The sequence below is a fragment of the Fringilla coelebs genome (assembly GCF_963513975.1).
Source record: "Fringilla coelebs genome assembly, chromosome: 1".
NCBI classification, from domain to species: Eukaryota; Metazoa; Chordata; class Aves; order Passeriformes; family Fringillidae; genus Fringilla; species Fringilla coelebs.
In genome coordinates this window covers 139435568-139455993 of record NC_140028.1, presented here as the reverse complement: position 1 = coordinate 139455993, position 20426 = coordinate 139435568, and the positions used below count along the sequence as shown (strand labels likewise).

The 20426-nt window shown below is 37.2% G+C and overlaps 1 protein-coding gene across 10 annotated transcripts in view; it reads left to right on the top strand.

Moving 5' to 3' along the window:
- Positions 1-13596, top strand: part of PARD3 (par-3 family cell polarity regulator) — a 443962-nt gene extending 430366 nt beyond the window's left edge. For all 10 annotated transcript variants that reach the window (XM_084221270.1, XM_084221269.1, XM_084221268.1 and 7 more), the window contains 2 exons: positions 8039-8166; positions 11543-13596. In XM_084221270.1, the coding sequence (XP_084077396.1) occupies positions 8039-8166; positions 11543-11933 (519 nt within the window). In that variant the 3' untranslated portion in view covers positions 11934-13596. The remainder of the gene's footprint in view (positions 1-8038; positions 8167-11542) is intronic.
- The last annotated feature ends 6830 nt before the right edge of the window (positions 13597-20426 follow it).

Below are 20426 nucleotides of genomic sequence, written 5' to 3'. Positions count from 1 at the left end.
CTTTTCTTATACTTTCTTGTAATGAACAAGAAGGGAATTATTTGGATGACAGACTGATTACCTTAGGAATGGAATAATTTCCTAAATTCTGGGTCAGAACATTGACCTTTCTATTTTCTCTTATTCAAACAAATGTAATCTCTCTGTTTACTCCCCTTCTGCAGATCATGCAAATGAGCTCAAAGTGACTAATTCAGCTTAATGTATTAATATTAGTTCTGAAGCTTAGTGTTGCTTTTGTAGGAGCTGCTCTGTTGTTAAATACAAAGGTGACCAAATGTTTTATTTTAGATAAATGCTTTAAAAAAACATTGCCCAGAGTCTATTTGACTTATAATTTTATTTTTCCATGGTGTACTCCAGCCTTTCAAGATCACAATGCTTGGAAAGGCTAAAGCAATGATCTCACTCATTTCAGCACTTCACAGTCATTTCAGTTTTAAAGAGCCATAACCCTCTTTATAAGGAGTGTGTTGTACTACTTTTACATGTTAGTCTAAAATGATGGACTTTCTTGAGACAACCTCTCAAAACAGATCCAGATGTGTTATTAAATACCGATGACACCAAAAAAATGCAGAATTGGTTGATAATACACGTGTAGGAAAATACTTAGGTACATTCATCAGCGTCTTTTCAGTCTTCTCCATCTGTGAGCTCTTGGTTCCAAACCACAGCAGTGCAAAGTGCAACTGTACGTGGGCCATTGTTGAAAAGAGTGTTTCCACCTGAGGGAGATGAGTTGTGCAGCCTACATCAACAAAAGGCTTTGCATACAGAGAAGCCTCTGAGCCACAGCGGCCAACTCTGACCCGGTTTGGATAGAAAGAGAGGAAAAGCCCATCCTTGGAGAAGTGTGTGCTATGAGGTGATAAGTAGTTTGCATTTCTCATTACCAAGCTGATGGGATGGTTGAGGATAGGGGATGAAGTGCTGATATGATGGGGGACTGTTGGTTACTTTAAGGAAGTATAAATGATCATGGAGTTTGCAGTGGAAGTAATGGATGCTGATGGAAATCTGGCAGCTCTGAGGATATTCAGAGGAGCTCAATGCCTCAGAAACCCCCTCATATATTATGAAAATTGTCCTGTAAACCTCACCAACTCCAATTCCTCCCAGATTATTAATGGCCTGTGACACAGGAGTCCAGTTACCTGTAGCAGATACCTTCAGTCTCCTCCCTGGTGGGAGGCAGATCTCATTCCGTGGAGCACAAGTGGTTCTGAGTGGCACCTGTGGGTGCCTGGCCCATCCCTTCCTGCTGAGGCCCATCAGGGGAAGGTCATTTCTTTGTACTTGAGCAATGCAACAGCACTGGACTTTTTGCTCTACTGTGTTTGTCCTGCCAGTAAACAAAGTACTTGACTGCCTGCGAGTGTTGAACAGCATCAGGCAGCTGAACAGACACAAAAAGTGATAGTGCTGGAATGAGATGACACTGTCTATTAAGCAGCATAACATTTCTGCTCAAGGCCATTTGAATGACACACTGTTAGGGTTTAAATAACTGCCTAAATGTTGCAACATCGAGCCATGTCTAAAATTCACTGGTTCTGTAAGCTGAGTCAAAGCTTTATGGAAGGGATTTTTGCATTTGTTTATTTTAGGATGACTTTCTCAGGCATCATAGCTTTTCTTTTTTTTCTTTTATGTGGTGCTTTTTATCTGTATTTCAAAAAGTGAGGTGCAAGAGGCTTTCAAGGGCAATACTATAGGCCTGATGTTGCATGGAAAAAAAAAAAAAGGATAAAAATAACATAAAACTTAATTAATCCATTTTAATCCTGCTGGTGTTAATTCCAGTCAAAGTGCAGAAACGTGTATCTGGACATGTAGAATTGCATGGAATTACACTGTGTCTGCTAATATTTAAGGCCCTTGATGTTGCTATGACACTTTTATACCAATGAGGATTCTTTTGGGACTGATTTTTCTGTTTTGTACCAAAGTTGAGCCTCTGTTTTCTGTGCTTTTCTGGATTGTGTTAGGTCTGCTGAGGCTTACCTTGTACCAGTTCCAGACTTTAGGGGACTTCATTATAATTTGTTCCATATCTTGTATTTTTGCCTAGTCACATCTTGATTAACAGACATACCCACCCCTTCAATAACAAAACCACAGCTCTGTAGCCCTAAATGCCATGGGAGTGAACAATCCAATTTTAAAAAAGAGCATTTTAAATCCATGGAAAACACTACTGCTGCTTGCCAGTCCTGCTTGTGGAAGCACACCAGTGATCCAAAAAAGCCACAAAGATGCTTGAAGGACAAAAGTTGGTGCTTTATTTCATCATATTCAGTACAATAATTGGTGCTGAAAATGGGAGGTGGCAAATTCCATTCACAAATACATTCATCTGCAGTCAACCCGGGTCTGTTTGAATGACAGGGAAAATCTGGTGTTGGGAGAGCAGCTGAGCAAAATGTACTTTAAATATTTAGGAGTCAAATAAAAATATGCTTGATTTTCTAAAGATAACAGCTAACTAGGTCATAATATCATAATATATACGCTACCTGACTTGTCTGAGTATAGCTTTAATCACATGCACAAATTTGTGAAAAGTAAATAATTACATGATTTTCATAGAGAAAAGACTCCAGGAGTCCTAGTAATATATATATACATGGCTTGATAATTAAAGGCTCAGAAGGGCTGGGATTTTTTTTCTGCTTGAGTATTTTCTGCTGTTTGTTGGTGTGGAGGTCTTGTCTCTATAGAAAAAAACATCTTTTTATTCTGTTTAATATACTTATTTCTTATCCCTGTAGTTAAGTCCTTGACCTTCTCAAAGCCAAATTAAATTTTAAATAGTCTAAAATTCTTTAGGAAACATTTTTATTGCTATAACTTTGGCGATAACATATTAATATTACCTGAAAAAAATGAATAACAGGCTATTCAATACAAACATTGTAAAGTTTATGTCAGTCTGTAAATATGTAGAATTACTGAACATATTAATGAGAAAGAGAAGTATTGTAATAATTCTATTATTAATCCATTTCAAGCATCTATTTTAGGATATTTTATGCAAGATATTAGGCAATATCCAACAGAGTATTGCAGTAGACAAAAACCTTAGAAGCTAAATTGCAGTTTCTCCTATCTCACAATCTCTTTTAGAGAGGAAACTAAAATTATTATTATTATAATAACTTTTAGGAAAGTGTATCCACAGGTAATTTCTCTTTACCTGTGTAGTTAATTTCATTTTTATACATCAAATCTGCAAAGGATTTAATAAAATACCAGCAATTTTTGCTAAGGTTTAGGCTCTAACTTTTTTTTTTAACTTTTTTTACCCACTAGCTTTAATCTACTGATATATTTGAAATTAAAAAATGAATATATAAGATTTTAAAATGAAATTAAGTCATTTTAGTTAGTTAAAAAAACATATTTATAGCTCACAACGAGCAAAAATACCTCAAGCAGAATATCAGGGCTTAGTGGTTTGTTTTTGCCATACTGAAGATTTTCCTTCTGCTGTTCCTCATACAGAACAGAAATCATTGTTCCATTCTGTTCAGCTTCCTACATATACACCATAGAAATGTACAGAAAGGAATGGGATTTTCTTATTACATGTTGCTTGAGTTAATACATGCACCTGTTGGCAATTTTTAAAAGACATGCTGCTATATGTTCTGTTCACCATAGCAACATAAACACAAAGATGGAAGTAAAAACAGTTTTCAAGGACATCTCCCTGAGACACTGAATGTTCTTTATCATTCTGAATTTTGATATACACAGTTACTGGATTGTCTGTCATCTGTGCCAAGTACATTTACACATAAAGCAGGCATGGTCATTTAATCTTATCTATTTCTAATTAGTGCTGCACCATGAGAACCACAGACTTTTGGGGGGCATTGTGCCTGCCAAGTTCCCAGGTGAACTTGAAACTTCTTGGTTAAACACCAAGATTAATCTGGGAAAAAAAAAATTAGCACATTTATTTTAATAAAGTAGTGGTTTTTTTTAATAACTGGGGAAGTAGTAAGAGACTTGCTCCTTTAGTTATCTCCTTGTTAACTATTTCTTTATCAACCCAAAGAGTTCTGTGAGTCTGAGTTAGCCCTTCTCCCAGCTTGCTCCTGTTGTCCTGTTGTTGGCTGTCAGATAGGTGTGTCACTGTCATTGGTAGATCTCCTCTCACCTGAACTGGTTGGGTCTCCCAGAAAAGCCAGTGCCCTGGATGGCCCCATGTTCTCCTCTCTGTACTTCAGTGGCAGCTCTGATCTGTGCCATTCCTAAAGGGTTCCCTGCTACCACCACACAGAACTACCCTGTGTGGGTACAAATGCCACTGTGCAGGGACAGAAGCTGTGTGGGCAGCCCCTGGGATAGGTAGGAAAAGAGAGGAGGGACCTTTGTCCCTAAAAAATCTTGCCCTGGACTGCTGATAATGGTCACTGCAACTGGAGGCACGAGGGTTACATGTTGTTACCGAGCTACTCCCTGAAACAGAACGTGTAACAAAAAATGTTTGCATAAAGTGAGAAGGTAGAAACTTTAAACTTTGCAGCCCTGGCTTTAAGTTAATGCATCTTTGGGAAGAGAGCTGTGTAATTCCATCTACCTTAAAGCACAGTTTTATATGCTGAATATTGTTTAACAGTGCTGAATGCACTACCATTGCCACTTAAATGTATTGTGGAAGACATGAACATACATTTATTTGTATAACTCAGCCTTGATTGTTATTGTGGCCTTGACCACATCCTAATTTAAAAGGTCAGTGCTTGTCATACATCTCATTGCAAGCAAGGCCAGAGTTCTTATCAATCTGTTCTGTGAGGACCGAGCTGTTGCCAGCTTTGTTGGATGGTTTCAGGTTGTTATAATTGTACTTAGCCTTGTGTTGATATCAGTGTTATAATTACTGCATTACGTGTGTTCCTTGTACACATTTTTTTCCTCTGTTGAAAGATCTGAAAATAGTGCAACATTCTTTTTCTTAATTTTCTCCATTTTATGCTAACATAAATGGACTGGGTATTTATATAGATGTGTGTTTAGGAATGGATTTTATTAAAATTTGTGTGCATAAAAGCATACTATGAGAATTAAGATAAAATTACCAATTCATTTTTGAAGAGCAAAGTTATTTATTATAGAAATATTTTTTGTTTAGTTACTTTAATCAACAGCACATTGAAAAGTTATGTCACTGTATGGAGATTCACATTTTACTGAGCAAGTGAAGGGTCCAAAATGGACTATATTAAGTCTTTATATCATCATAACCATGTATCAAGGGCATTCACAATGGTATCACTGAGGTTTTGAATGAAAAGTTTTGAAAGAACTGCCTTTTCATTAATAAGATGGTTGAATGTACCTGTCTATGTGTATATATGTTATGATATGGAATTTATGATTGCATACAAAGGGAGGATTTTAGTGTCTCATTGACATATTTTTGGATACTTGAAATGAAATAATAGATTCAACTATATGAACAGCTTATTGTAGATGGGAACAACTTGCAGACTAAATAATGTCCTTTCCAGATTAGCTAAGTATTGCAAATCCTCTTAATTTGACAGGGCATCCCTTCAGTAAATCAGATAATGGATTTGAGATGTTTGCCTTTAGACCCATCAAATTATAAATGTTGTCCATTAGATGAAATTCTTTCTGAACTGTAGAGAATCCAGACCTGACTGCTCAGATCCTGTCATTCTGGCCATGCACTGCAGCAGGCAGACAGGAGTGACAGCTCCTGCCTCTATTGAACCATTGGTTCCTCTGTGCATTAAAAAGAAATATCTCTGAAGTTACATTTTGATCTTAGTCCATTCATACTCCATTAGGACTTTCAGAGCCTCTGTCCCTTTACTGCAGGCTTTTGTGGTAACTTCATCTCTCTGCATGTGAGTGTGTGTGTGTGTGGAGAGATGATGCGTTTTATTGTCCTGTATATACCTAAACTGAGCAGCAGCTCAATCCTATCTCCACCTTTTTGGTGAGTTAAGCATTCTCTGTACTGTCAAGTTCTTTAATCCATTATATTTACAGCCAACTGAGAAAAGTTAAACTCTTTTCAAATAAAGAGAAGCAATTCTGATTTCATGTCTTATCTGTGATAGCTACTTTCTCTCATATGACATAACGTAGCTGCAAGCTTTCCAATGTTGTTGAAGTGAAACCCGTGAAATTAGGAGATTGGCTGTAAAATCTTAGTTTAAATGTTTTTATTCTTTATGGGGAAGTTGATAGGGGAACTTTTGACTTTCCCTCTGGTTTGCTGTAAGCTGCTTATAACCACACAGGAGAAAATTCACAAATAAACCCTATGATTTTCAGGTAATCACTCCCTTCCATAAGCTGAGCCCTTCAATAAAATACCAAATGTCAGAAGACTCTCAATAAAGTCAAGAAAGTTGGAAATGTTGACATATGCAATAACTGAAACGCTGCTCTGTATGTGTAGCCCTTATTTAATATAGTGGGAAATCTCTGTGGGGGTTGTTGGTTTGGACATACATATGTACAGCTTATTCATCTCTAAGAAAATTTCCCACAAGGCTGACACATGATTCTGTTTTCTCGATTTGTTGCTTCATCTCACCATTCCTAAAGTATTTTTTCATTAGAAATGCTGTTTTACTGAGGTTTTTACAGAGTAAAAAGTAACCTATTCTGAAATAGACATTACTGTTACATTCAGGATTCTCTTAAATGAGTTCACTGTTATTCCTAGTCTGTGCTTTCACATTCTGATTCTTTCACCCAGTAATCTTCTTATAATGGGAAAATTGTATGTGTTAAATTCTGAGCTGAGACTGATGCTTTGTCTGAAGTGCATTCTCATTGGCGACAAATTTCTAAAAGTTGTACACTTGTTTAAAACTTGTTGTTTCTGGCTACCTGCAAGTGCATGACTACAGTCAGACACATGTCACAAATGACAACTCTAGTTTCTAAAACTTGTCTTCTATGTGCAAAGCTTTTGTAAATCTTTTTTCTCTTGCATATATTTGTGAGCCATCTCTTTCTGCTGCAGAAATTATAATGGAAAAAAAAAAACCAAGAGATGTTTATTTAAGGAAAAGCAGAGATAAAAAGGCAAAACATGCTTTTAAAAGTAAGTCTGAGAAAAGCTGTTTCAGTCCCAGGCTCAGACAAGTGGTTATACTCCCTAACCTCCCCATATTTAAACTTACACATTTTGAATAGTACTGGTAATTTTAAGGAGAAAAAAACTAATGCTCAGTTTCTTTCTAGGCAAAACCTTATTAGTAAAACAACAAGAAAAGCCCATAGCATTCTTTGATTTTTGTGACACTTTATTTTGCAAAATGAAATCACAAAATCTGAATAAAGTGATAGGTATCTCTACAAAAGTAAACTTTTCCATGTTCCAAAGTTTGAATCCAGCCATTCTGTCAGATCTTGACCTGTAATACTCTCTATTCTCAGAAAGACCATCCATTTTCACTTGCTTTTAGTATTGGCTTACACGTTTCAAATTGTTACCTCATCAAGATCCTACTCAGAGTTACAGGAGTCCTCATTGTCCAGAAGACATTTGCTGAATTTATCTTTTTGATCATATTGAACCAGAAAATGTTTTCCCAGTCATTGGGCCAACTGAAAACTAGGATGGTTCCACTAAGGCAGAGCATCACTTGAGTGTTTTGGTGAGGTTCAAAGGAGCTGCTGTTCTCCTTCCCCCCTCAAATCCTTAGCGGGGTGTAGAACTTAGCATTACCTTGGCTAGGTCATCTCAGAGTCTTAAAATCTGTTCCACTGATTTAATTTAAATTACAGTATTGCCATAAAAACATAACACATTCTGGATGAGTCTTTGCTCATACATCTCAAAAATAGTAGGTCAGAAACAGAATTGGTAGCACAGGCCACTGTTACGGGTCAGAATTTACCCTAATTATTGTGCAAGAGCTGCTTGAACTGCATGTTAAAACAACTGTCGCTATGTTTGTGCAATAGCAACTTAAATGATAGCTCTTTTGTGGGTGTTTTTCTGCTTTGTTTAAGACACTTTCATTTTGTTTTGTAGCCAAACACCAAAACATACTCGCAGAGTGGCAGGCACTCTGTGTCAGTAGAGGTCCAAATGCAGCGGCAGCGGCAGGAGGAACGAGAGAGCTTCCAGCAAGCCCAGCGCCAGTACAGCTCCTTGCCCAGGTATGGCAACTTCCAAAGCTGTTTGTGCCTAGGAGCCTGCAGCTAATTTCATTTGTGGTGGAAAATGTCAGACTTTGTGCAGACACTTTTGTTCAGCATTGATATCAGGTGGAATGTATTCACTGTGGAAGAGACACAGAATTTCTTTAATGAGAGCATGTGGTAGCTGAGAATTGCTTCAGAGAATTTCTTCAGAGCTGATTTCAGGGGAATTTGATGACATTCAGCACCCAATAGAATTGAAATATTAAAACAAACCTATTCTTTGTGGGACACCATCCAGTTTAATTTTCTGCAATTACAAAAGTCTCCTGAGCATGACATGAGGTGTCCCATTTTGATATGTCAGATGATTTTTTTTTCCTCTTGCCTAATTCCTTACTGGGTAGAAATTCTATCTTTGAAATGTTACTATGGAAAAAAATTAAAAGAGAAAAAAATTTCAAGACCTCCAGCAAAAAAATATGGAACTGAGAAAATGATCCAAGAAACCAAAGGTCTTCAAGTTGGCATATATAAATTTTTATAATAGATATAGAATGCTGAAAATTAATCCATTTTTTGTGTAAACAAACCTATGTTTTTTAAAAATAGTAGGTAACTTAAAGGACTAGTTGTTTGGGCAAAATGGCTTCTACTTGATGTTTAGTTTTAAGAATTAATAGAAGTTTAGCCAGCTTGTATTACAAATTAACTCTCATAGTTAAGCATTATGCAAATAGTCTTTGCATTTTGAAATATCAGCAATGGTTGAATGGAGAATAATTTACACCAGAGCTTGGTCAAATTGCTTTCCAATAAGGCTGTGTTATTTTTCATGACTTGTATGGAAATGGTGTGGAAAAAAATTTGTTGTGACAAGATTTGTTTTACCAGGTGTATTATAACTCTTTTTTTGGAAACAAATATAAGCTTTATAGCAAAGTTATGTAGCCATCAACTCTTATCTTAGCAGTATCTTTGAAAATAAAACAGTTTCAGATTTTCAAATGCTTTAACACCTTTCAGGGTAAAATTTTTCTGTTAAGTTTGGAAGGTGGGAAAAGGAAAGGTAAAGTTCCTGTGTTTTCTGAGATTGTTAGTTTCTCATCTTGAAAATCTTTATATCCCCTCTTCTTTTTATCTCTGCCTTCCTTTGGAAGTGACCACACCTATTAATGCCATATTGTTTCTCCTGAGAAATTCTCTTTCAGTTATGCTAGCCCCACTCAACAATGTTCATTTATAGTTTTAAAACTATGATTCTTAAAACTTGCTTCCCCTGTTCACAATGGCTGGTAGCATTTAAAAGTCGGAATCAGTTGCAGTGCTGTTCAGTGGCAGAAATTAAAAACTCTAAGGTGAAAATTAATCTACAAGAAAATTAATCAACAAGAAATATGAAAAATAGATCATAGAACAGCTCACAGAAATGCTTGTTTTGAAAAGACTTACTGAGAACTTTACTCAAGGTGGTTTTCAACTTGAGAAATGGCAAGCAATCTAGCAATGCACATTACTGTGTAATTAATGATAATTTAATGGATTAGTTTGAGCTCTCTGGGTGTTTCAGCTGTGCTGAGAGCAGAGGGAACTGCAGGGCTAATGTTCAGCACTGCAAATACCACAATAGTCCTGTAACAACCTGGGGCATCGAGTTCTCCAGCTTTACAAACTGTTCCTAACACTGTGACTGATCTTTAAAGAAATCCTACTGTTACTCTGAAAACTAGGTCCCAAGTTAATGTTGCAACCATGACTTTGTAATGATTGAAATTTGTACACTGGCTTCATTCTTGAGCTTTGTTGCCTTTCATCCTGTGAATTCTCTAAGAGCCTCCTATTTTTTCCCCTTTGCACATTCAAATCTTTAGTACTGAAGGCAAATAAACTCTTGAGTCAATTTTAAAGCAACTTCCCAGAAAGACAGGGAAAGTGTGCCAACTAATTTTGAACAAGTACCAGAAAACAGTCAGTAAATTAAATTAGTTCAACTAGTCATCTTCTTGTCCCATGTGAAACTGTAAGAGCAAGGTTTGACTCCATGTTAATTTTGTATTACTTAAAATTTATCTTGCTCTAGATCAGGAACCTGACAGTTTTGTAGCCTACAGAGGTTCGTTCAATTTGCTGTTGTTCCAGGGAATGATAAAACATGACTCAGAAGCATTGTTGCTTTGGCAAAGTTGGATAGGAGATTACCAATAACAGCTATAAAAATTTTGTAAGAATTTATATTATGTTGTAACATTTTTTGCAATAATTCACATTTATCTTGCATAATGTTTTTCATCCAGAGGCCTCAGAATCAGTTATGAAATAAGGTAATTTTCAAATTATTCATGTAGAAGTAAGATTGCAAAAACATTAGGTGACTTCTTACTTTTAGTAATGGTAGAAAAATTTTCCAGTTCTCCTGTCTCTCCACTGCATATTCATTGGATAAGGCCACACTGTCATATGTGATGACATGAAAAACCAAGCCATATATAAACAAGTAAATTATTTTCTTATTGATTTATGTCGCAATATATTTTATTTTATTGCTTGATTCTCATACTCTAATTTTAATCTCAAAGTGGGTATCTCTTCTGCTGCAGCACAAAATTGTTTTACTTTATCACCACCAATCTTATTTTAAATTCATACAAGCATCTAGCAGTTTGATAGTAAATTAAAGTTATTTCAAAACCATAATCTGTCTTCAAAATAATGTGGTGATTTATTGTGAAAAGAGATAAGAATTTGTAATTCCTATGTGTATTTGGCCTATTTATCTACTCCCTGGAGCCAAAAAATGAGCAAAAAATGTTATCTCTGCCTCTTCTTTTATGAAAGCTGTAGCAGACTGGGAAGCACTCCTTATAGCACAAAATTCCTTAGTTCTGGACATGGGAGGAAGAAACTGGGCTTTATCTTCTGACTTGTGCAGTGTTAGGGCAAGTGTTTTAAGGACCTGCCTGTTGCATATTTAATCAAGTGTCAGTCTAGATTCAAATCTTTCAAGAGTGACTTTACGATTGCTGGCTGTTACCTGCATTCTTAGGAAGCACAGAAACACCTATGGTCTTTATTAGTCTGCAACTGAATTGTAACACTTTTCTTCTGAACATGAGGGTAATTGTAGCTGGATGGGTTTTCATGGCATATTCCTCCTGTAGAGGCCTAGAAATATAGTTCAGCTCTCTAGGGATTGTTCTCCCAACAAAAGATACAAGAAAACATTTTGGGGCAGAAGAGAACTGTGACTCTAGAAAGTGACTTCTAAAGAATGCCATCTCTGGGCAAAAGCTGATGGCATGGCAGAAGCTGTTTTCTTTCCAGTGATTGCTGTCAATAACAGTCAAAGGTGAACCAGGACATTTGTCTTAAAAACCTTTTTCATTTTTCTTTTCAGGCAAAGCAGGAAAAATGCCAGTTCTGTATCTCAAGACTCCTGGGAGCAGAGTTATTCCCCTGGAGAAGGGTTCCAGACTGCGAAGGAAAATCCCAGATATTCCAGCTACCAGGGATCAAGGAATGGCTATATGGGGGGACATGGCTTTAATGCCAGGGTGATGCTAGAAACACAAGAACTGCTCCGTCAAGAGCAGAGGCGGAAAGAACAACAACTGAAAAAAAAAACTTCTGAAGGGCCTAGCAACTATGACTCATATAAGAAAATTCAGGACCCTAATTATGCCCCTCCTAAAGGTCCTTTCAGACAAGATGTACCGCCTTCACCATCTCAGGTAGCGAGGCTGAACAGATTGCAAACACCAGAAAAGGGAAGACCATTTTATTCTTGAGGTGAAGAAAAGGAGGATCAACTCACCATGCAATAAGGAACATTTTCATATAAAGACTTCTATTTTGAAAGCTTTTTACACTGATGGTACTAAGGAATATATCTGTTTTCTATTTCAGTGCCTTTGAAAATCTGGGCAAAGCATTGGTGGGCCTTACGTCTTTGCCGTTCTGTCCCAAGTGTTGAATCCATGGAAGGGCATTCCACCATTTGACAATCATAGTGGAAGTGAGCAGCGCTGTCCCTGCCTTCCCAGTTCTGTAGCCCAGTCCTGTAGCTGTCAATGGCTTTTTGCTAGGATTTGTTGTAATGTGTTTTACTTTGCAGTGACTTATTACACCAACATGCAGCTTTGTGGCATCAAATTAATGAATTTGAGGTTGAAGGAAGCATTGACATGTCCTGTATTATTTCTCTCGGGTCAGAAGGAGGTGTACATATCACTCTTGAGTGAATCAGGCTGAGCTCTACTCTGAATTGCAGTTGGAGTTCTGATATGTTTTATGGTGGAGTCATTACCAGTCTTTGTTGATCAATATTTAAGTGTCTATATGATGAAAAACTATCCTTCTTCTATTATGCACATACGCACTCTTTTTTTCCTCTCTCTCCCCACTCTGAGCTTATTAAAAAAGCCTTTATCCTGACTCATGAGGAAAACAATATTAAGCTTTCAGTTATCCTGAGAATCCTGTTCCAATTGCCTTATAATCTTAATGCACAGTCCATTACAAATGAAATAACTGGAGAGAGATTATTTATACAGACACAGGGAAAACTTTGATAAGTATATTTCACTATTTTATTAAAGATGGGAAATTCTGAACACACATGCAATTGAGTTCTGCTTTGCTTTGCTTCTAAATTAACTTGGTCGTATGACACTTTAATTTAGGCAGAGAACTAGGGAGGGTGTCATGTCAGCTCATCTAGTACACAGTAGTCTTTGGACAAATTTTGGAGATAGCTCCAAGCAAGAGCAGAGGAAATAAAAGTTTTTCTTTGATCAAATACCTGTAAAGAGAACAATTCCCTCTTTTTAGACATTGTGAAGCTTTGTGGACAATTTTCTTTGTGCTTCCATATACCATATTGTTACATCGTGATACATTAGAAAGAAACGTTTAAGTACATGAATGAGAGATAAATGGAGACAAACTGTTACACATCATCCTGAAAACATGTCAGTATCCAAAAATTACTAAAGAAAATGATTGCTCTAGCAGAGGGTAATATTTGAATGTGCATATGGGATATGAGAATTTCTTTTGCAGCAGCTGTTTTTCTGTTTGTTGGTCTGAACTTCATGTATTGTAAAAAATATAGCTGGGTTGCTGAAGTGCCTGCAAATCCTGATGTGAAAAGGCTTGAGAATGGATCTCAGCATATTGTGTAAAAAAAAGGAGAGAAAGCAAGAAAAAAAAATCATGTATTGCGTGATTTTTAAAAAAAGCCTATTTTTTTTTACTGGCACATTTTATTTTTGCGCCAACTCATTTCTAGAATGTATGTGAAATATCAGCACACATATCTGTGTCTTTTATGCCTGTTTGTTAACAGTTTTTGTTGTTAATAATGTACTCCATGTTTAAAAGTTCTTATTAGTGTAAGCACAGTGACATTGGATGACAATAGCTTTTTTACACAGAATTTACAAAACTGTGTAAAATGGCTTTCCTTGTATATATGAAATTTAGAATAAAAGGCTGTTTCCATCCTTGTCTTGGTACTGCCTGTAGACTTCTATGAAAACTGCTGCAGATATTGAGGTAAAAAAATTCCTAACAGATGTTGTTTTATACTATTCCTAATAGTTTGTGTTTGTCATCCTGTGAACAAAGAGAAGAGAAGAGAAGAGAAGAGAAGAGAAGAGAAGAGAAGAGAAGAGAAGAGAAGAGAAGAGAAGAGAAGAGAAGAGAAGAGAAGAGAAGAGAAGAGAAGAGAAGAGAAGAGAAGAGAAGAGAAGAAGGAAAAAGGAAAAGAAAAAAGAAAAGAAAAGAAAAGAAAAGAAAAGAAAAGAAAAGAAAAGAAAAGAAAAGAAAAGAAAAGAAAAGAAAAGAAAAGAAAAGAAAAGAAAAGAAAAGAAAAGAAAAGAAAAGAAAAGAAAAGAAAAGAAAAGAGAAAAGAAAAGTTTACAGCCCATCTGAGCACCTGAAGGCAATCCTCAGAGGCACAACCCACATTGTTTAGTGTGTTGTGTTATTTTAGGCCATACCTATGACATTCAAGAGGCACATTTTTAAGACCAACCTCTGTGGCAAAATCTGTGCTGTAGCATGGAGTCCTTTGCCCAAGGACAGCACTGTCAGAAGGACGCCCACTGCAATCCGGCCAAATCCAGGCATGTGTTAGGAACCCCTCTGCATTTTTTGTGTGTTTTGAGGTCTGAGGGGAGCCTTTCACAGGAATGTTGGCATGGTGGAAAATGGCAGAAGGCAGATTTATGAATAAAGCAATACTTACAGTGCCAATAATCCTCTGTTTCCCCCATTAGTATTGGAGCTGAGTCTGGTTTTCTCCTTCTTCCCCTCATTTCTTATTTTGTTGGTTACTGCAAGAATGTCAATCATGATTCTGTGTATGCATGACATCAAGGTGTTGCCATGGCAATAATAGTGTCAAATTATTCACTGTGACTGGTGTGGGATCTCAAGGGGAAGAGCAACAGGAGCTGTAGGGTGGACAGGCAGCTTTCAGTATCCAAATAAAGTAAAGGCAGGATTTTCCAAAAGACTTAAATTGTAGTGTCTTGCATTGGGGTGCGGGGAAATAATTGCATTTGCAGTTTTGCAGGCCTTGCTGTCTCATCTCCTGACTGCATTCCCAGATTACATAGTTTGTCATTTCTGCAAATTTATTTGCACTGGCAAATAATTGCAAGCACTAAAAAAAATGCATCCACAGAAATAGAAAACAGGTTGAAGTCCTTTTCAAAACAAGGCCTTTGATAAACTGCTGTAGGAAAAAGGGCACGTATTTGGAAAAGTATGAAGTACAGGATGTTTTATGTGTGAGGATGGCATATGTTAAAGTTTACTCTTCTATGAAACTCCTCTTCAAGGTGTTAACAATTTACCATAATTAGATGTGTTCATGAAAGAAGGCAGATGTTCTCTTTGGGCTGTGTCTGTGTTATGTTAGTAAAGAATAAGGTCTTTTTCTGGCTTTGTCACCCTGTCTTCTTCCTGACATAGTGTAGACAGGATTTCTAATATTAACTCCCATAAGTTGCAAAGGGCGATAAGGAAGTGGGAGGGAGATATTTTAATAGAAAATGACCTTTAGTTCTGCCTAGTGAATAGATTCAAAAGTTAATTGAGCTAACCACATTACTGCAGTAATTTGTTTGTGGATGCATTACCATTATGAGATTAAGTCTGTAACATTAGTATATTTGAGAATGGTCACAGGACAGACTGTAAGGGAGCTCACAACATCGAGGAGTGGGTGTACAGCTTGCACATTTTGCTCTGTTGAAACCCTGAGAAAACCATCTGCAAAGCCTCCTGCATTTTATCAAAATAATTTGTTAATGCTATTGAAATTCCTTGGGAAAGTTTAATATTACTAATGCAGAATACTGCTGCCTTTCTCAAAAAACCTATTTCCCCTCTTCTTATGGGCCTCCTTGGAAGCATGAGTGCAACCCTAGTGAGTTAGTGCATGGGCCAGATAGTTTAATGCATGCTTTGAGAACTCTGCCATCAAAAACAGTGAAAAATGGCGTAGAGCCCAGCTGAACATGGCTGGAAAGTACAATTGCCATTTATTGCTGGCAAACAACTGGAAGAACAACAAAACAAAATTTAAGCCCATCATGACTGTAGATATGTGGCCATGATTGTAGATATAAGTCCTGCCTTTCAAAGCTGCACTGTTGTTTCAGTCACGTTCTCTCTGTTAATGAGTATCTGTAACACTGCATTTATCTGTTCTGGGTATTTTGAGAAGGGAAGGGTTTGGCCAGACAAGGAAGAGATGTGCCAGATTAGCAGTGTTGGCTAAACATAGGATATTCTTGAGTAATTCAAACCTTTGAACTTGGGTTGTTGAGACTTAAAGTGAATTTGGCTATTGCATGTCCTGGCTTGCAAGACTGTTTTCAAAATATTTCCTAATTCTATTTTCTGTGCCTGACTGTTTCTACATCTTTCTCTCCCAAGTCCTCAGTCTAGTTAATAATAAGCATTGTAAGGAATCTGTCAGGAATGCAAATGCAGAAAAAGACCTCATCTATTTCTTATGCTGCTGTTGTGCCATTCCATCCTAGCCTTGCAGACTCAATTTAAAATTTGACTTTAGCATAGCAGAAGAAGGGTGAGGGTCAGAAATCCACAATGGGGGCTGATTTTGTGAAAGCAGGGTTTGTGTGTGTGCATGTGTGTGCATGGGAGAGGCACAGACTGGGTTAATTTGCCTTTAATTCATGTCCCTCTTCAAAAAATAACTTGTAGCATTTCTTCACTCTTTTTCCTATCTGTGTAGAAAGCAGCTATGATTTGATGCACATGGTCATTGTTTCATGCCTTCTTGTAATCTCTTCTATTTTGTATCAGCATCACACTCTTTTACATCTGCTGATTAATTCTCAGCATTTATTTGTTTCTCTAAATGACATGCAATTTGTTCATATCCTAGGCTACTTCTTGCCAGTGATTGATTTTTCTCACTTAGATTTGTAAACCTATTGTAATATTTTTCTTTCCTTAAGACTAGTATTATCTTTTGTAATTTACACTTTAATCAATTTTTTTAAATTGAGACTGGAAGCTTGAGTTGGGATTACACAAAAGCAGACTAAAGAATATGGCTTTGATTTCTATTCTGCATGCAGTGCACACTTCCTAGGCACTTACAGGGACTGGACAGAATACTCTCTGAATGAGATGAAGAAAAGCATCAAGCCTGGGATCTTTGGAATAAAAAAAAAATAGGGGAAGTTTGGAAGATATTTATGCCCACTGTGTTCTGTCTACTGTGAAAAAAACCAAAATTCCTTAGATGTGTCACTCTGCCTGACTGATGGTTTCAGAGCTCAAACTGACATGACTGTGGTTTAAAGGCAGATGGATGGAAGAGGAAGCCGCTTGCACCATGCCACACGATGCCAGGACCTGCTTCCCTTGCAAATAGGCTCCCAAAATTCTGTTTTCAGATGCACATCTTACAGCAGCTGAAGTTTGGAATGAGCTTGCATTAACAACTTGAGCTCTCAGTGTAGTGGCTGCAGTGACATCTGTCAGGGAGGGAGAGATGACAGCCACACGTGATAATAGTTTCAGGTATTAGATTTTAATCTGCTTGTTTGTTGGAGTAATCCTTGTCTTAGAAAATTAAGGAAAGAAATTAAGAGGGAGGGAGAGGTGTAAAATGTGAGTTAAAAGGTTCTCCCCTTACACTCTTGTCATTGTTACAGCCATTGGGATTTGGAGGCCTTTTTTCCTTCTTTTTGCCCCAAAGGCATAAAAAGGAATAAACTAGATAGCAGTAATCTCAGCACAAAACTCACCACTCTCCTAGAGAGTCACTCTATTGTGTAGTGCATAAGATGTGAGTTAACAAGGCAACAAGGAGAACAGTTACTGTCCTTCTGTTATTTCCTCTGTGGGTTTCCCTGGGATGTGTTTAGATTGTCAGTCCTTGGGACAAGGAGCTGTGTTTATTTTTTATCTATAGAAGAGAATAGTATTGTTGGCAATAAAAGCTGGTGACCATTTGGTGGCAGAGGGGGAGTTGATGTGAAAAGAGTTTTTTAAAGTTGATATATAGGGACTTTTGCAGCGGGTGCACAATGCATTTGTAGTCGTAATTATATTCTCTTTTATAAGTACAGACCATATTACACGGCTCTTTACTACAGTTAAAATTAGTTTCTCAGGTCTCTTCGTTTATCTAAGGAACCACTTCTTTAAAGCTTTTAGAGAGAGTGAAAGAAATTTCTCATGGAAATAGGAGACACATTCCTGAAGTCACTGTTTGAAGACTGCAAACTATCAAGAGGGATTTTAAGAGATTTTCAGGAGCTGCAGCCTTCTGCCAGTAGCCCAGAACCATTATCACCTGTGTTCAGAAAGCTGGAGAAGACATTAGTTTTCGCTGTTCCACCGACGTAATTCTTATTCCCTCTTAGAATATGCTGAAGTCTGAGACCCCCTTCTTGGTACCCATCACATTTTATATCTTCCTTAGGAGCAAAGGCAAAGCCTTGTGATAGTTCAAATTTAGCCAGGCTATTAAAAGCCAGTAGGTTCTTAGGAACAGGAGTGTCTTGGCCTAAAACTTTGCATCTAATGGGGGTGATATGTGTTTTGCTCATTCTACCAAACATCTGTTGTTTCCTGCTGGTGACACACATCTTTCTCAGCTTTCTCAGTGTGTGGTACATTCAGGCTCTGCTCTGTGGTCCAGCCTAAACTGCAAGAACCATTTTAATAAGTGTAAATGAATAACATTAATGATAATTTATTACCACATGATCAGTTGTTTTCTGCGCTATCAGCTACAAAGGAAGGCAGATTTACACGTGAGGAACAACTTTTGCATTTGCAAAGGAAGTTTAAGGCTGAGTACTCTTTTCTCACTTTGGCTTCTGAAACTCACTGAAGGTTAATATAATCCACTGCAGCATAACAGGGACTGGAAATGGCAATGTCTTGCTTTAGTGCCTGGTTGATGATTTGCTAAAGTCTGGTTTTTAATCTGGACTGAGTTAATTGCAATTTTCCACATATTGTTCCTCACTTTGAGAACTGAATAAAATAATATTAAAAAGTGAAACCACTAAATTATGCAACATGTTGCTAGTCAAAAGCTCAGTCAATACTATAGCCAGCAAAGTAGAAATAATTTGTCTTTGCACATCTTGTTCTTTTTTTTTGCAAAATAAGGCACAGAATTTTTTATGAATAGTAGCATACAGAATTTAACAATTGTTCTTTTTTTTAAGTCAGTTTACATGAATAATTTTCTCATCTTTATGCAGAAATTTTCTGCGTTTTTGTTGACTAAAATATTAGTAATCTCATTTCCTATTAAAAAACCTCATTTCCAGCATTGCAGAGCTGAAAGGTGCTACCAAGCATTTAGTCTTCAATTTACATACAACAAACTCTGTAATCTGATGGGGGATTTCACACAAGGATGGCTGCATGCAATTATGTGGGCAAAGAAAAAATTCCACCGAAGGATCTGCTCTACAGCAATTTCATCTGTTGGTCTCCCATTAAGAGTTCTATTGTTAAATTGCTTATTGATGTGGACTTAAGAGTAGAAAATCTACACAGTGTTGTCATACCAGGTTTTCAATGCTGTTTGCATTTTCCTTTTCTTTTTCCTTTTTAATTATAATTTGCATTTGTTAGAAAGGGACAAAGTAAACAGATTGGAATAATTCATTTGAGTTAACACTCATTGACAAGAAAACATTAAGCATTCTCCAGATGAAGCATCAGTCATGAAAGACAGAAGGATAATCCTAACATTACAACTCAAGTAAATTAGTTTTTGGATATATATTCCAGCATTGCATGAAGCTGTACCAATTCTTAATACTGTCATAATAATATGCACTTTTAAATGCTGCCAAAAATCATGATTACAACAGAGAGAGGATTCACTGTTTGTGTTTATTAATGTGGGAACGTTGGAAGAGTATTTGATATTAAATGTCACAGTCTACAGTGATTGGGGCTAAACTGTAAAACTGGTTGGGAAGGTTTGTGCAGATAAATACAAATGGCAAACAGCGCGCCACAGACTGCCGTGGTGGAAGTACATTCTGGAGTTATGCCTCTGGCTTCACAGAACAAGCACAACCTTGTGAACCTGGTGCCACCCCTTTGGAAAAGAGGTGAGAGAAAGTGGAGGGTGCAGGACCAAGGTGAGCATGAGCCTGAAGCACATTTGCCCCTTCTGAGTACAAGGGAGCCATTTGCACCTTGGCTGGCCCACTTTATTTCCCAACTCAGCTGTGTTTGTCCATAGGTGGGCAATTGGATTATGTTTTTTCTTAATTTGCTGAGAGTAGATACAAAATTCTGCCCCATCACTCTGTGTCAACAGCACCATCACAATTCCTTCTTAGAAGCTTTGACTCAAAAGCTGGCAACATTTCCTTCAAAAAGGATGGAGGAAAGCAGAGCAGGGAACTACCTTGCCCCCTCTGTGTGTTACGGAGACATTACCGCAAAAGAAACCTTTGCAGTAATGTTAGTTTACTTAGCTGTTACATTTTTCTTGAATTAACTGGGGTGCTGTGAATTTCACAGTAGTGTCTTCTGCTGCACAAAGTTTTAGATGCAGGACTCAGGCTGGGAAGGAGCATCTAGAAACCTGACTTGTAGCTCTGAAGACATTTTAAAAAAAGAAAGTTACAGAGCAGCTGATTTATCTCCTAGTGTCACCATTGAGTGTTGTCCAAGTCCACACTAAATTATAATTTAAATGCGATTAAAGGTTAATCTCCCTCTAAATACTATGTATATTTATTAAATGG